The sequence below is a fragment of the Danio aesculapii genome, chromosome 3, assembly GCF_903798145.1.
Source record: "Danio aesculapii chromosome 3, fDanAes4.1, whole genome shotgun sequence".
Lineage (NCBI taxonomy): Eukaryota > Metazoa > Chordata > Actinopteri > Cypriniformes > Danionidae > Danio > Danio aesculapii.
Genome location: NC_079437.1, coordinates 61,233,806 through 61,250,789, shown reverse-complemented (window position 1 = coordinate 61,250,789; position 16,984 = coordinate 61,233,806). Strand labels below are relative to the sequence as shown.

The following is a 16,984-nucleotide window of genomic DNA, read 5'->3' as shown; positions in this document are numbered from 1 at the left end:
CATTCACTGCGCTCTGAGTCCACCAACTGATGTACTAACCAAACACGCAACTGTGGAAAGGCTCCATAATCATTACGGTTGTACGACAAATGTAGTGTTTGACGGTTTGATCTGTCCAGGTCTGGATAATTGCTGATAAGGTGTCAGGTTATCCAGCAGAGAGCTCAGGAACGGTCTGCCACAGATTGGGAGTGAAGCCCATGCAACCCAAAGGCCTGAGCTGGGACTACGGCATCGGGGTGAGTCTTTCCATTACTCCTCACAGTAGACTAGCGATTATTATTGACCCACTCTCGAGTTGTTCTAATGCCTAAAACTCTTCTTTGATTCTCGAAACCTCACATTGACAGAGTTATAAAGCCCGTCCAGCTCACCATCATTCATAATTGAAGTAAATCCAGCATTAGAGAACCTGTGAGATGAGAATAAAGTTGAGATTAAAGTTGAATAAATAAAAAACTGCACATTTCTACATGTTTGACGGGGCTTTAAGCTTTTAAAGAAGATGCGAAACCATCACAGATTCTTGTGTGTTCAACAGAGAAGAACTCAATTCATGAAACATTACAAACACACGAGGTTGAGAAGTTTTAGATCTTGCATGTGCTTCAGCACTAGAACACCGGCTTGTTGTCAGCATGTCTGAGACTGTTCTCTTGAATCAGGGTGGATGGGCACACGTGTGTGTGAGAGGGAACTCAGTGGAGCTCCAGCGGGCGACTCCTCGCAGCCCGATGCCCAGATCCAGAGCTGAGATTCAGGTGAACGGCAATGCTGTGGGCTGCTAGACCCGTGCACACCTTCATCATCATCTTCAGCATGCTCCAATGCACGTCAAAGTTTGCACTTGTTGGGAAAAACTAGGCATGGGATGGTAACCGGTTTCAAGATTTACAGCGGTTTGGAAAAGTCAAGGTTTAAATACCACTAAACTCTTCTGTTACATGACTCCTGTGGTATATACCAGTGGTTTAGGACTACTTTATTTATTTAAAGCAACAGCATCGCTAGCAGAACAGGAGGATCTACATCAAAAGCTACTGATCAGGCCACGATTCAGTCTCAGAAACAAATCACTGATAAACCAACATCCTGTAGAGCTGAACAGTGAGCGGCTTTACTGTATATCCATGCATATTTGTGCAATATATATAGTGTATTTAATAATACCAAGAAATTTAGGAAGAACTTCTTTTAGAGCAGTAATCACTATACTGCAGGGGTGTCCAAACTCGGTGCTGGAGGGCCGGTGTCATGCTGAGTTTAGCTCCAACTTGCTTCAACACACCTGCCAGGAAGTTCCTAGTATATCTTGATTAGCTGCTTCAGGTGTGTTTGATTAGGGCTGGAACTAAACCCTCCAGGATAGAGTTCGGGGATCCCTGCTATACCGTGATTTTTCATTCAAGGTGTTCATTCCATCAGAGTCTTATACCGGCCCATGCCTAGTTGACCCTCGTCCGGTCTCCATGCTCTTCAACCAAATGTGACTTTTTGTTTTGTTCCTTTTTCATTTGCCTGAAAAACAAATCTTTTGTTTCGCTTCTGTTGTGTTTTCAGTCCGACTGAACTTTGATTTCTGTCTGCGTGTGATTTGAAAGCCGGGCTCACACTGTGCCATTTTCAACAGTCTGTTAGGATTGTGGCTTGTCAGACTTTGAGCGTTGTCCTCATGTCACACTGTAAGAGCTCAATCAATGACGGCATCACCACTGAAGCTTATTCAGAAACTAATTTCCGGAGGACCACGTGCTTATGATTGACCACGGCTGGTTCATACCGGTCAACATTGGGATGTGAAAATAAGGGATGCGCACCACGACATCAACCGACTGTTTTAAGAATATCATAGGGGGGCAACGTGTAATGGAAATGAAGGGAATCCTGCAGATTTATATTTGTTTCAGTGTTTTCAAGCCTAAATAAAATGAAAGCACAGAGCAGATTCACGTCAAGAGGCATCCCCTGGTGGTTCGGCAGTATGGGTTGCGTTTATCTATCTTAAATATGAAATAAACACATGATCAAAATAATGGGAATAATGTAAACCTGCATATTCTGAAACAAGGTTAGGCCATGATGGATTCTGCACAGGGGAGTTGGTTGTTCGATGCGCCACCTGGTGGATGTTCTGTGAAGCACAACGCATTTATTTCAATTCCAAGTAGTGATTGGCAGAATGCTGCGGCTCACCACACAATGAAATAAGGCTGTCCTGATGGCAGGATGGAATTGTGAAGTACGCGAGAATCCAGGGAAAAATGGGAGGGTTGACTTGGTATGGGCTGGTCCCGCATTATCTAATACATGATTCACCAAGTCACCATAAATAACCAGAGTTTCTCACCTCAGTCATCTTGAAGAATCCCCCCTTCCCTCCCCTACTCCTCCACCTTTTTCCTTTATAGCTCAGTGGTTAGCACTGTTGCCTCACAGCAAGTATATCACTGGTTCTAGTCCTTACCAGGCCAGTCAACCTTTCTATGCAGAGTTTGCATGTTCTCCCTGTGCTCGTGTGGGTTACCCCCGGGTTCCTCCCACTGTCCAAAGACATGCGAGTGAATTAAGACATTAGTGCATTGACTAAATCAAATTGGCACTATAGACGAGCTCCTAATCAGCAGTCTATCTCTCCATAGCAATCCTTAATTCATCATTAGCCTTAAACAAGCACGGGAGTTCTCAAGACCAACCTGAGCTCAAACTCCCCTATCACCCTGGGAGGGAGCCCAGGACTCGGGATCTATTGAGCTCAGGGCTCTCTCTCTCTGGATGGCACGCCAAACACGCTTTATAATCAATCCTCAGCTAAGTGTGAGCTCTTGAAAAGCATTCATTTTTAAAGTAACAAGTTCCCCCTCTGCATATCCGATGCCAATGTTTTAGTTCTACCGCAGGAGTGCCCAAACTCAGTCCTGGAGGGCCGGTGTCCTGCAGAGTTTAGTTCCAACCTCAATCAGACACACCTGGGCTAGCTAATCAAGCTCTCACTAGGCTTTCTAGAAACATCCTTGCAGGTGTGTTGAGGTAAGATGGAGCTGAAGTCTGCAGGACACCGGCCCTCCAGGGCTGAGTTTGGACACCCCTGTACTGCTGTACATCTGAAATGATTTCTCTCTCCTGGCAGGGTTTTATTGTGCTCCTGTTGTTTCGATGATAGCTGAAGCATCTCAAACACTGACATTATTTCATCACTAAACAAAAGACTGAACTGTAATTAATCCTCCAAACCAAACATGCATGGACACGGAAAGTCATGACGTGTGTCCAAGTACTCAGAATCTGTTCAATCTATCCGGATAGCAAAAGATTAGCAGTGTGTGTACGGCCGTCTTTATACGACTACACTGTGAGCACCGCACAGTGTGAGCCCGGCTTCACTCACCAGTCACTTTGCGTTACGCACGTCACATGTACTTGTTTCCGTCATGTGTTGAAGACTGTTTGATGTTTGAGCATATTATTTGAGTTTTATTTCACCTACATTGCTGTAACGTCCCTACTGTGATCTTAACAAGCACGTGATGCTTTCTGTTGTTTGTTTTTCCAATAAAGACGTGTTAAAAGCAGCAGCTTGTTCCTCTGTTAACATCTTTCTTCATTCGCGAATTAAACTAAAGGGATTATTGAGGCTGATATTTGATCTGGAACCATAATATGCAAGTGAATGAGTGGATTGTGAAACGATTAACTCAAATACTAATTAAATTATTAACTAGAACAGTGTGTTTGTTAGTATGTTTCTAGTATGGATTAGTATATTGTTAGTATGTCCAATGTAAAGTCAATGGCAGTTTTTTTCTACAATGGAAGTCTACGGGACAGTTGCTAGGGTGCCGTAAGTGATTCTTAGGGTGTGGCTAATAAGTTGAAAGATCATCAGTGATTGGCAGATTGGTAGTCTGAGTTAAATGAGCCCAAAATCTGTTTGACAGTCTGGCGGAAAGTTATGAGGTCATAAAGTTTGGTCCAATGTTAAGTCAATGGGACTTTTCCCAATTTCCCAGGTCAGATTTCGGAAACCCAAATGTCGGATCAATTGGAAAATATATAGCCAGGGGTGTAGCGGACATTTTAAAAGTGGGGGGGACGGCTGTATGAGATCATACGTTCATATAATTATTAATCACCTGTTTCTAAATGGTCTGTCTCTGAAAGTGAGGGGGACACATCCCCCCCATCCCCCCCGGTTGCTACGCCCCTGGATATAGCAACCTGAGTCAGACCAGTTTGGGGGTCTGGAGTTAGTTTGGTGGTATGAACAGTCTAAGAGGAGATGCATATAGAAATGAGTCTCAGATGAAGTAGTTTATGTAGTATAACAGTATGTTGGCTTTCTCAAACCACCACAATAAAAACGTTGATTTCTTTGCTGAAACGCATGCTAACTAGCAAAAGAGATAGCAAAAATAAAGAACAACGACTTCGTTAATGTAATCAACCCTTAACTCTAAAAATAAACGTATAAAGAATGAATTCAAGACTTACAGAATTTCATTTTCATTTAATTCCATAATAAACAGAGCAATTAATTATAAACCATTCCTTCAGTGACACTAGGCATGATCATCGTCATCATCGTCATCAATATGAAGTAAAAATATCACCGTTTTTAAAATGTACAAGGTATAAGGACACGATGACCTGCATTTCCCCGCTCATCATCAATAATTAGTCATTTTTTTGATCACTTCTCACCCGTGACGTGTCGCGTTTTCAGCTTTAAATTACAAAACAAATCAGTCCTACAGCACACACCTCACATCATTCCCAATTTACAGACAAAAGTTGAACATTTATATACAGGAGAACATTTAAGTTACACTTAAAGATGTGCAAGATTAAGCAAAGTATACTGTAGGATAAAACCAACGGGATAAAATTTCAAGTCGAACTGAAATCGAGTGCTGGTAACACACAGAGATTTACTGAATTTCATTCATTACAAAGGGAAGTAGAAGCTATTCGCCTGTTTTTTCAGCAGTATTTTCCAGCAATAACCCCCCAAAAAAATCTCCCGATCATTGACGTCAAGGCAAAAATCAACGCTCTTTTGTGTGTGTGTTTCTCGTTCTGATTGTGTAGCTTCACCTTGATTTGATTTCTACTATATACATTAGTTTATCTCCGTCATTGTCCACCCAAACAAAACAAAAATAAGCAGCAAGATTGGCAAATATAGAAATGATTCACGTTCCAATGAATAATACATGCGCAAAATAATAATCCCTCAAGTGTTTACAAGCTGCTCCTTAAAGTGAACACGAGGGAATCAGAAATTCGAGGAGGTTTTGTTGTGTTTTTACTACTTGATGCTACAAGCAGCCGTCGCCTTTGGAAGTTCTGCTAGTTGCTAGGGCTAGTCGGTCGTGGTTTCATATTTAATATAAAGTTCAGATGTTGAATCTTGTAAGTGTCGCCTGAATTGTTCTTCTAAATTGAGAAATTGTGTGTGGCTTCAGTCATTTATCATGTGTGCTGATGATAAATAGGTTATTTTCAGTGCCTTTAAAATGAAATAACTCAACATAAACGCTGGATCCTGAGGAAAACGCTCGCTTTTAGAGGAAAAGTTACATCTGAAATCTTCATTAATTTGATCTACTGCCAATATGTTGGTGAAAGTCTCACAAAGAGCGTCTGGGTCACATTTCAATCCAAAATCTAGAGACAAATAATGATATATTTAGCAAAATATGCATTTTAAATCATTCCGGTTAGCCGAAAATGACAATTATAATGCAAATACTTTATTTTTATCTCTTTATTGTTCATTATCATAATAAAAATAAATCTTAATTGTCTAATTTTGGGCTAAAATGTGAGCTGAATATGTTCTAGATGCACACTGCAACAAATGCTTTAATTTCTTAGGAGTTTCTGTCTGTTTCTAGTCCAAATATCCTAAAATCTTTAAATCAAGAAGCATTTTTACAAGTATAGTCTTGTTTTTGTAGTCTGTAGTTCGTTTAGGTCACATTTCAATCCAAAATTTAGAGATAATAATGAAATATTTAGCAAAATGTGCACTTTAAATCATTTATTTTATTCTGGTAAAACTAACATGACTTTTGTAATGCAAATACTTAATTGTTTTTGTCTCCACACTTTACAGTAATTTGTGAAGTACAGTGTACTTCATTATTATAATAAAATTAAATCTTAATTGCACGTTTCTCCTGATTTTGGGCTGAAACGTGACCTGGATATGTTCTAGATCACAGGTGTCCAACTCAGCTCCTGGAGGGCTGCAGCTCTGCACAGTTTAGTTCCAACCCTAATTAAACACACCTGATCAAACTAAGTCCTTGGGGCTTGTTTGAAACCTACAGGTAAGTGTGCTGGAGCAGGGTTGGAACTAAACTGTGCAGAGCAGCGGCCCTCCAGGAGCTGAGTTTGACACCCCTGTTCTAGATGCACACTGCTTTAATTACTTTGAGGTTTTGCCTTGTTTCTAGTCCAAATATCCTAAAATCTTTAAATCAAGAAGCATTTTTTTAGACGAGCACAAAATATAGTCTTGTTTTTGTAGTCTGTAGTTCGTTTAGGTCACATTTCAATCCAAAATTTAGAGATAATAATGAAATATTTAGCAAAATGTGAACTTTAAGTCATTTATTTAAGTAAAACGAAAATGGGAATTATAACACAAATACTTTACATTTTAAATATCACCTATTTTTTTTTCTCTCCACACTTTAAATAATGTGCTTAAGTGTCATAATGAAAGAATGCTATGAAAATAAATCTTAATTGTACAGTTCTCCTGATTTGTGGGCTGAAATGTGACCTGGATATGTTCTAGATGGGTGAGAAACCCCATTGCACACTGCAAAAATGCTTTAATCACAGTCTTGATATAGTCCAAATATCTTAAAATCCTTAAATCAAGAAGCTTTTATTAGAAAAGCAAGAAATATAGCATTGTTTTAAGCAATAATATGCCAAAATTAAGCGAGGTATTTCTTAAAACAAGCCAAATAATCAGCCAATAGGGAAAGCTAAATAAACTTACATCAAAGATTAATTTCTTACCCCATTGGCTGATTATTTAGCTTGCTTTAACCGAAAACCCACTTAATTTTGACTCTTTTATTTCTTAAAAAACAAGACTATATTTACAGCTAAAAAAATGCTTCTTGATTTAAGAGTTGTTAGATATTTAGACAACAAACGAGACAGAAACAGGCATTTTTAGCAGTGCACTGATGAATAAAACATGCACAAACCTGCATGATGATACAAGGCGTCCTCGTGTTGGAAAAAGAAAAGCAAAGTATTTCTTATGAATAGACTGCAATGACAAAAACTGCTCATTACATTAAGACTTATTAGCATCTTACGTCCGAGAAACCCCTTCAGCTGCCCAAATCCCCTTTGATTTTCTAGAAAATGGCTAGAACTATGCGAGTTGGTGAAGTGGTTCATTGTCATGAATGAAGGAATCGATTAAACACTGTACAAAAATATCTGTGAAGACTCATACTGGACATCTAATCCGTCATATAAATAAGCTCGTCACACTTAAGATTTTCACATTTAAAAAAGAAACCAAAAAAATCCAGTGTGTTCAAAGTAAAAGGCAAATATTGTACCATTTGTTTTTTCGATTGCACAACTCAACGTTTGAGTCTGTTGGCTCGTTTAGTGTCGAAATAAACTCGTCCTTAAGTAAAAATGTGGACACTAAGAAGGTAAATAAATGAGGCAGGACACTTGGGAAGCGCGAGAAAGTCTCAAAAGCATACGTAAAGCAAAGGTTTCCTCTGGATTGCACTGACGAAAAACATCGCAAATCATAGTTAATGGAAAAGCAGATTATTAAGCTGCATCTGATTGGCTAGCCAGAAGCAGACGCCTTCATATCCTCCAATAAATACCAAAATGCTGCCTGAGAAGCAATCGAAGCCTTCAAAACATCTGTGCATTTCTGTGGTTAATCCTTCTCTCCGTCTTCACCGCTTCCTGAGAAACAAAACCCAGAAACACTGTTTAGATTCAATTGATTCGTCGATGCATTGCGATTCTGAATCGGTTCTCAAAAGTTGATTTGTCTGGCTCATCTTACCCCCTTGCTCCATGTCCGAGTCTGTGAGGTGTGTGAGGGAGAAGCTGGCGATGCTGGCGGGAGAGATGGAAAAGCGAGAGTAGCTGGAGGGGCTGGTCCAGCTCTGATCCAGGCTGCGGTTTGCAGGAGGAGGGGAGAAATACTTGGAAGCAGCCGAAGTCCCGCCGGACCTGCTGGAGGAATGATCACTGGTGGCTTTTGCCAGGAAATTAGGCTCTGGAGACGGGAAGTCATCATCCCACTCAAATGCACCACCTGGAGAACAAAAAAAAAGCTTCAAACCTTGCTATCAAACCATAAGAGTCACTGATTCCTGGGTGACCTCAGGGGTGCCAAACTGGAGGAGCTGGGTATAAATGGAGATTGGATTCAGCCTGACATTGGTAGGTCAGCTCTAAATAGGCAAGATTTGAGTTCCCAGAGGTTTGTAAAACCTCCTGGGGCTTTTGACTGATTTACTTAATGTCTGGGACATGACGTGGAGTTCAACCTATTGTGTTTTATTATTGTTCAACCTAACCCAACTCTAAAGCTTACAGTACCTGTTGTGTTTTACTAGTGCAGTAGTCAACATATGAAGTGGATCAAGAAAGTTTTTCAAAATTGTCCTAAGACAAGAATGGATGTTGTTGATTAGTTTTAGGACAACTTTGATGAAAGGCTTTGAACCACTTCAAATGCTGACTACTGTATAAACACCTAACCAAACTTTAGCTTTACAGTAATCTATTGTGTTTTATAAATATCTACAGCTACCCCAAACCTAAACCTGCAAGTCAGGGATGCCAAACTGGAGGAGTTAGGTATAAACGGAGGTCGGAGCCAGCTCCAAATTGGCAGGATTTGAGCTTCATGTGGGTAGTAAAACTTTTTGGGGCTTTGGATTGATTTATCCAACCTATTGTGTTCTATTAATGTTAGACCTACCCAAACCCTAAAGCTTACAGTAAACTATTGAGTTTTATTACTGTTACACCTAACCCAACCCTTGTAGTAACAGTTTCACTAATATCTACACCTACCCCAAACCTACACCTACATTTTACAGTAACCCTATAGTGTTTTATTAACATTACATCCACCCAAACCCTAGACCAGGGGTGGGCAAACTCGGTCCTGGAGGGCCGGTGTCCTGCACAGTTTAGCTCCAACTCTAATCACACACACCTGCTTGTAGATTTCTAGTGATCTTAAAGACACTGATTAGCATGTTCAGGTGTGTTTGATTAGTGTTGCAGCTAAACTGTGCAGGACACCGGCCCTCCAGGACCGAGTTTGCCCACCCCTGCCCTAGACCTTACAGTAGACTATTGTGTTTTATTAATATATACAGCTAGCACAAACCTAAACCGAAATGTCAGGGGTGCCAAACTGGACAAGTTAGGTATAAAGTCAAAGACAGTCCAAATTTGGCAGGATTTGAGCTTCATGTGGGTAAGAAAAACCTTTTGGAGCTTTTGATTGGTTTATTTAACGTCTTAAACATGACAGAGTGTCCAAACTATTGTGTTGTGTTAATGTGACACCTTACCCAAACCCTTAAGCTCACAGTAAAAACAGGGGTCCCCAGATTCCTGGTCACAACCCAGAACCGCTTTGTAAAAGAGTTGCCAGGCTGCAAGTATGCAAAATTACTCTATATTCTATATATAAGGTAAAGAAATGTTCAAGTCATTACCTTCTTCATCGGTGGAGCTCTCCGAGTTGGTGAATCTATTAAGGTAGCTGGAGGAGGCCACTGGACTGCTGAAATCTGACAATTGACTACTGGGGTCAAGAGTGTGCTCGCCGAGTTCCTTTGTTGGGGTTTCCTATTTGGTTGAAAAACAGGGACTCAAACAGATGTAGAAAGGCCTATATTTGAATAATTAATCTTTAACCCCATGTATACTGTTCAAATTGACTACTCTTTCATTACGATGGGGCTGTTTTTACCCCATTGACTTCCATTATAACCACATTTCTGATTGCAAAGCTATGACAGCATATAATCATGCATTCTTGATTGTTGCTGGTTTTCCCTTGTTGGGAAGAGGATGACTATCTGAGATCAACAGTAAAATGACAAATTGTGCTCTTCCCAAGATGGAAAACCAGCAACAATCAGGAATGCATGATTATATGCTGTCATGGCTTTGCAATCAGAAATGTCTTTATAAATGGAAGTCAATGGGGAAGAAAAGCCACAGACATAACGAAAGGGTAGTCAATGTTCCCAAAGTGTATTGTTGAGTTTTAATCCCAAATCATTTTCCCACAATATGTGTCAAAATAAGATTTGTCACCAGAAATCATACCATTTGCTGAAACAGAGAAAGTTATGGCCTCAAAATCACCCCAGAGTGGATGAAAACATCCCCAACAGCACACAAGGGTTAAAAAAAATCAGTAGAAAAGCAAGAAGAACATCAGACCTGGTCAAACAGGTAGACGGTGACGTCATCAAAAAATGACACTCCGCGTCTATTATCCCCATCTCTGCCCTCTTCTGATGTGGCTTTAGCAGTCTGAAGAGTTTTGGGTTTCAGCAGGCTTTTAAGGTTAAGGGAACTGCTGTTGTCTGAGATAATAATAGGTACCGGGTGTACCACATCATCCTCGCTGCACTCAGAGCTGGAGCTGTGTAATCGGTAGGCACGCATATCCTCATCCGAATCATCACTGTTCTCATCTTCTTCATCGGCATCCATCCCGTCCTCCGTGCCGTAGGATCCATCGAGCTTTCCCAAATACCTCCCTTCCATATCTGGCTCCTTCTTCTTTGTTACTTCCCCAGCGTATGTTCTTGTTAGTTTTGCATGAAGCATGACTTCTGTTGGAGGTGGTAATGAGGTAGTGGGTGTTTCTGTGTGTTCTGGGACATCACGGGGATGATTCTGGTTAGAGTCATCAACAGTCAATGGTTTTTCCTTGCTCCAATCTTCCTCTGTAGTGAGAACTAACTCTGGAAGAAGAGTCTTTGTGGCCGTTACAGTTGATTCTACAATTGGACCTGTAGATTCAGAGGAAGTCTCGGACTGTGAATGCTCCTCAAGAGCTTGAGCTACTGTACTTTCATTAGTTTCTTGATTATTCTGAAGCCAAATTGAAGAGCCATTTCCACTGACGTCATCGCTTTTCTTATCCAGCTCCTCATTGTCTGAGAAGTAAGCGGAGTCTCTGTAGTTTCCTCCTAAAGGAAATTCACCAGGTTCCTGTTGGTGATCGACCCCACCACCATTTACCTGAACATCAGGCACACTGTCCACTTCAGACACAACAATTTCTGGTGGAACCAGCGCCGTAGGCTCCACGGCAGTACCCATATCATTGTCTTCATCCTTCAAACCTGTTTGAGAGTTCCACTCGGGTGACTCCAAGTTTTCGGTTTCATACCCGCTGTCCGCAGCTTTGTATGGGGGCTGAAGCTTATTAACAGAAATATCCAATGACTGTCCATGCACCACGTCCAAAGAATCCAAAGAATCTGGCGTTTCTGCCGAATTCTCAATGGTTGGAAGAGTCGATGAGGTGCTATCATCAAGAAGGCTGTCCTGACTTATTTGATCAAGACAGGAATCCAAAACCAACAGCGAGGACATATCCTGAGTTGCATGATTGTCCAATAAATTATCTTGATCGATGGCTTCTGATGGTGGGATATCCTTGGTTGTCTCCATTATATCACTCATTGAGTCGCTACTGGTCAGACCTTCAGTGAGGCCACGTTCTGTATACTCTCCAACAGGTGAAGTAGTAAAGCTTAGCTCAGCTGCATTGTTGATTCCTATATGCTGCCCATTGTCCTTTGAGGCTACGAAGCATTCTTCAAGGCTAGGGGGTTTGGCATCTATGCACATTTGTAGTGTATCTGTTGTGGCACTTTCAAGGTACTGATGACTGTCTGAGGGACTGTCAACAATGACCTCAACACTCTCAGAGGTAGACTCAGATGAGGAGTAATTCCCAGATTTGGGGGAACGCAAAGAGCCATTTGTGTCTGGCAGGTGGTTGCTACAGGTTTCTCCTGTTACTAATATATCAAAAGGCACCATTGCTTCATGTCCTTTCAAAGGTGAGAGAAAATCATCTAAAATTGGGCTGACTAAGTCTAAGAATTCATCTTTGAGCTGTGCAGAATTGCCTGCTGATTTCAAAGACTCACCTGTAAGGTTTACACTATCTGAGACATCGGTCTCTATGAGGGACCTCTTGAAATTAATCGAGTCAGGCGGTGAGACCTCAGACTTGTCCTTCATCAGACTGTTATCTTTGAGAAACATAAAGTTATCAGCCAGTTTCTCAGTGTTAAGAAGCTTCATTACATCTGAACTCCCATGATCAGAGATCTCCAGATGAATGGCTTCCGGTCCAACCCCTAAAAAAGATGTCTGAAAACTTGCCTCTTTACCATTAGCTTCATCAGAGTCCCTCTTTGGTAAATTCATCATCTCAGGGAGCTCCATAAAACTTCCCCCAAATGAATGAGAATCTTCCAGCTTTGCGTCGCCCTCACTGAAAATGTTAGTATGGTAAGGGCTGTCATGTTCACTTGAGGACCATATATGGCTGTCCTGAAGAAAAGAGTCTTTTGAGTCAATGCTCTGATGGAAGAAATCAGCATCTGTACTGGATTCGTCCAATCGGACGTCCTGTAAGACTACATACTGATGCTGCTCTGAAGTATTAGTACCCTCAGCTCCTTGACTGTCTACCATCCCAATCTCGCTCTCATCAAGCTCCTCCAACTTAATAAAGTAGTCATTTCCAGAGGATGCTTTATGGGCATCAAACACTGGCAAGGTTTCCGGGACTCTGCCACCATCAGCGGCTTGCACTGCGGTGTCAGGGAAATGAGCCTGAATGTCTTGCCGTGGCACTGGAAAGAACATACTGTGGTAATTCAGAGTAGTGTCCATGGCAGACCGATTGTGGCTGTCATAGTGGTCATGCTTGGCTGCTTCCCAGACATATTCAAAGCTTAACCCGCGACTTGTTTCGGTGACAGTGAGCACCTCGTCCGGCTCTCGCCCATCATCGAACTGCTCCAGGATGGGAAAGGAAGAGTGGCTGACGGTGGCCTGTCGAGTACTGGGATTGGGTTTGAGAGAGCTCCAGCGCTGCTCAAAGTCATCCTCCACATCTTTCTGACCCTGCATACGGAGGTACGTGAGCAGGCGATGGACCTCTTCAGCAGTGGCCCTCTTGTCTGCAGGTAGCCAACAAAACTGTAGAACCTCATACCTGTAGACCAAAGCAAAAACTTATGTTTGAAGTCTTAAACACAACCTAAATCAAAAAGCTTGGAAACCCATTCCCACATACAAAGGTGCAGCTCCAAAATTTTGGTATCACTATTTGGGGGATTTCCATCTGGATTTTCCCAACCCAAATCGAAAATCTTCCCATTCCCACATACAAAGGTGCAACTCCAAAATTTTGGTATACTTTTAAAAGAAACCCATTGAAATGACTTAAAACAGGGTTGAAAGGGCTAAAGTTCAATGTAAAAGATATCTGTGTTATAATAAAGTCCCTAAAAAGAGAGACGTTTAGATTTTTTTTTCATAAACTCAAATTTGTAAGTGCATAACTTTTAGCTTTTGGACTTTAAAGAGTTATTCTATTTCAGGTTTTCTGTGTAATTTCGGTCAACCCAATTTTAAAGTCTCCCCATACCTCTATAGAGTGGTACAAACGCAAAATCCTAATGTAATTTAACAGAAAGCCCTTTGTAATTATATATAAAACTGCTGAAAGGGATCAATAATCTGCCTATGATGTTTGAACCACCTTTTTTTGAAAGTGTAAGTGTAAGCTCTAGTGGCAGGTACGCAAATTTAAGTGTAAATACGTTTCTTACAGTAACACAAACATGTCAAAGTGATGGCAAACTGCAGAAAATAGACATTCTAATGTTTCAAATGATACCATATATAGGAGTATTGGCCCACATTTACAAACTCAAAAGAAAAACATAGAAGATGTCACTCTTGACCCGGTACAGAGTCACTAGAAACTGAGCTTGTTTAAGAAAGCAAGCATCTGTGAAAAGAAACTCACCATCTTTCTGAGTATGGCAAGTCCAGTTGTGGTTTGAGAAGTCGGACTTGTTGATCTTTGAGCACATGATGGAGCACTTCTCTGTCAGACAGGTGATGATACGGCTGCTTGGCAGACTCAAACAACTCCCATAATGTTACACCCAAAGCCCTGAAAACCCCAAAATCATTATAATCGTTATAAAGTGATCAGTGTTGGGTACGTTACTTCAAAAATTAGTTATTAATTACTAATTAAATCATTAACATTGTGTTTAAATGAAGTTTCTAATTACTTTGTCTGAAATTGAACTTGGTCAATAAATAATTTAATTATTGAGAAAAACAATAGAAATCACAGCAAATCCTTAATTCTTTCAATTTGAGTCAAACAACTAAATGAATGACACCATATTTCAAACATATATATTTACATGAATTATTAAATGATTTAATTGTTACTTAATCATGTGCATTTGTTAGACAAAAACTGAGTTATGCTGCAAAATACCCGAATAACAAAAAATACAAACAAGTACTCTGTTTCTGTGAATTTAGACTACATTACTAATCTCTTTTTTTCTTAAGCATATGCAGCTGAAATTGCATAACAAAAATACATGTATTGTATACATATGCTTATTGATTTACACAGGACTGTTGAATTTATGTACAGTGTTTAAGTACATTATACGTAACTCTAATTAAATGATAAATTGATGCTTTTCTCACCAAGCACAAACACTAAAATCCATGTCTATCATGCTCATATAACAGCTCATAGATGGATCCTCTGATAGACGCAGCTTTCGAATGCTATAGTAGCTACATTTTCCATCTACCTATGTTGTATGCGCATTTTGGAATATTGCATTACAAAAATACTTAATGGAAATGCCAAGATGTACATAAATTTTGAAAATTCACCTAAAAAAATAGACAAACCAGCATTTCCAGCACATTGTAAATCATCTGAAATGTTGTTTTGCTCATTTCTAAACCCCTCAGCCGTCAGTCCATCATCACAGTGCTTCAGTATTATTATTATTCTGTTCAGAACTGTCTTGAGCATCTGTCTGAGCTCCCAAAGAGCATCTCACGCCTCCAAAAGTCACCACATTCATTGCGTTCTGTCTTCTGAGGTGCAACTCATTTATTAGAAAAGAAAAAAAAACAAATCCCAACGCACTCAATTACATTTCTCTAATCAATATTTGTGCAAGTTTAGCAGGAAGTGATGATTTTATTCTTTTTTGTTTCTCATTGGATGGAAACGCTGCTTTATTTGCAAATAATCCAGTTTTGTGCATGAATCCAATTCACATCTTTAATTGGAAACCTAACTAGAGTCCATGTATCTATACAAAAGCATCAAGCGATGATCATTGTAGCCAATCACATTCATTTCTATTGAGAACATGAACACAATGGCCAATCAGCAGTGTTTAAGAACCTGCTCTAAACATAAATGAAATTTCAGTTCTGACTGGTCCCAAAATATGACATCCCTACACCAATCTATAACATATCTGCAGGATATTGTCAATAAACTTATTACAGCACAAGCTGGTTCTTATTTTTGACATGCGATACGGTAAAGACGCAACAAATCCAATTTGCACATTCCTCAAATAAACATAAACGGGGTACATCTGTAATAAGACCTCCTAATAAACTCTGACATACAAGCCATCATCTGAGCGCTTCACAGAGGCTATAAGAGTCAAAGACCTTTAAATTTATGACCCTGAAATCAAAGTGCAGATAGCTCACTTTCAGAGGGATCAGACCTGCCAACTGCTAAGAGACACCGCAACATTACTACTGCTGTTTTTTAAATCAAGCTACTAAATGCATACAATTTAATAATGTAATTAATAACTGTGTACTAAATTTTGAACTGTGATAACTTTTTCATCAGTTTTGCCTTTTAAATTGCAAACTGATATGTAGATTATTCCTGAATAATCTCATGTATCAGCACAAATATATCACTTATAAAGCATCTAATAGAAAATATGAATTTAAAAAAGAAATCTGTGAGCGGTAAACTCATTTATACTGACATCCCTATATAATATCAGGGATTTTGCAGGTTTCACCAAGACTTTAAGACCTTTTTAAGACCATTATGAATGAAATTTCTGATTTACATAGGGCTAAACGCTAAATAACTTTAAAGAAATGGTTTAAAACTAGTTGTGTGCACAACTAAATATTAGTTATGAATATAGTTTTGCTAAAAGCTTCATTGAGATGTATTGTTGGCGATTGGATGCATGTTGGATCGATTAGGTAGCTTTACATAAACAAGGGAAAATTAAAATGACAATATTTCAGCGCATTTAAGAGCCTGCGGACCCTCTAAATATGCAATTTAAAAGATCTGCAAGTACTCATGGAATGGAGGAATCCTGGAGGGTCTGATAAGGTAAATGCATATCAGCAGTAGAGTTTACCTACCAAACATTGCTGGGTTTGGTCTGTTCTGAAGTGATCAGACCCCCATGCAGCTCACCAATCAGCTCAGGGGAAAGCCAGCGCAGCGCCACACACTGGTCGTCCTCTGTGGTGATGTAATCCTCCTGAAATCAGCAAGATGATGCTTTATTTGTAATAATAATGCAATAAAAACACTTATTTGGAAGGGGGAGTAGGTTACCTTAAAATTTGTAGGGCCAATGGCATAGTCTCCTACTTTTACAGTCAGGTCTGTTGTGAAAAAGCAGTTCCTCAAAGCCAAATCACTGTGAGGAGAAAAGAGAGAAAGATATAACCGCTGTGCCTTTACAAAAAAAAGATAAAAATGGCAGGGTGAAAGCATATCTGAGATCCTGAACTGAGCTTTCCACCACCACCAGGGAGCTATCAGTAAGATATTTGAAGCAAAATTAAT

At 40.0% G+C, this 16,984-nt stretch overlaps 3 protein-coding genes across 4 annotated transcripts in view; 2 read left to right on the top strand and 1 right to left on the bottom strand.

The window, feature by feature from the left end:
* Nucleotides 1-3,530, top strand: part of tecpr1b (tectonin beta-propeller repeat containing 1b) — a 42,388-nt gene extending 38,858 nt beyond the window's left edge. The window contains exons 24-25 of the mRNA XM_056454385.1: nucleotides 120-239; nucleotides 666-3,530. Coding sequence (XP_056310360.1) covers nucleotides 120-239; nucleotides 666-788 — 243 coding nt within the window. The 3' untranslated portion in view covers nucleotides 789-3,530. The remainder of the gene's footprint in view (nucleotides 1-119; nucleotides 240-665) is intronic.
* baiap2l1b (BAR/IMD domain containing adaptor protein 2 like 1b) overlaps nucleotides 1-16,984 on the top strand; it is a 258,771-nt gene that overhangs the window by 199,805 nt on the left and 41,982 nt on the right. The window lies entirely within an intron of this gene.
* The window catches only part of lmtk2 (lemur tyrosine kinase 2), a 57,839-nt gene continuing 45,339 nt past the window's right edge, over nucleotides 4,485-16,984 (bottom strand). For both annotated transcript variants that reach the window (XM_056454382.1, XM_056454384.1), the window contains exons 8-14: nucleotides 16,751-16,835; nucleotides 16,552-16,673; nucleotides 14,111-14,260; nucleotides 10,483-13,291; nucleotides 9,747-9,879; nucleotides 8,069-8,323; nucleotides 4,485-7,965 (exon numbers count right to left, since the gene is read on the bottom strand). In XM_056454382.1, coding sequence (XP_056310357.1) covers nucleotides 7,937-7,965; nucleotides 8,069-8,323; nucleotides 9,747-9,879; nucleotides 10,483-13,291; nucleotides 14,111-14,260; nucleotides 16,552-16,673; nucleotides 16,751-16,835 — 3,583 coding nt within the window. In that variant the 3' untranslated portion in view covers nucleotides 4,485-7,936. The remainder of the gene's footprint in view (nucleotides 7,966-8,068; nucleotides 8,324-9,746; nucleotides 9,880-10,482; nucleotides 13,292-14,110; nucleotides 14,261-16,551; nucleotides 16,674-16,750; nucleotides 16,836-16,984) is intronic.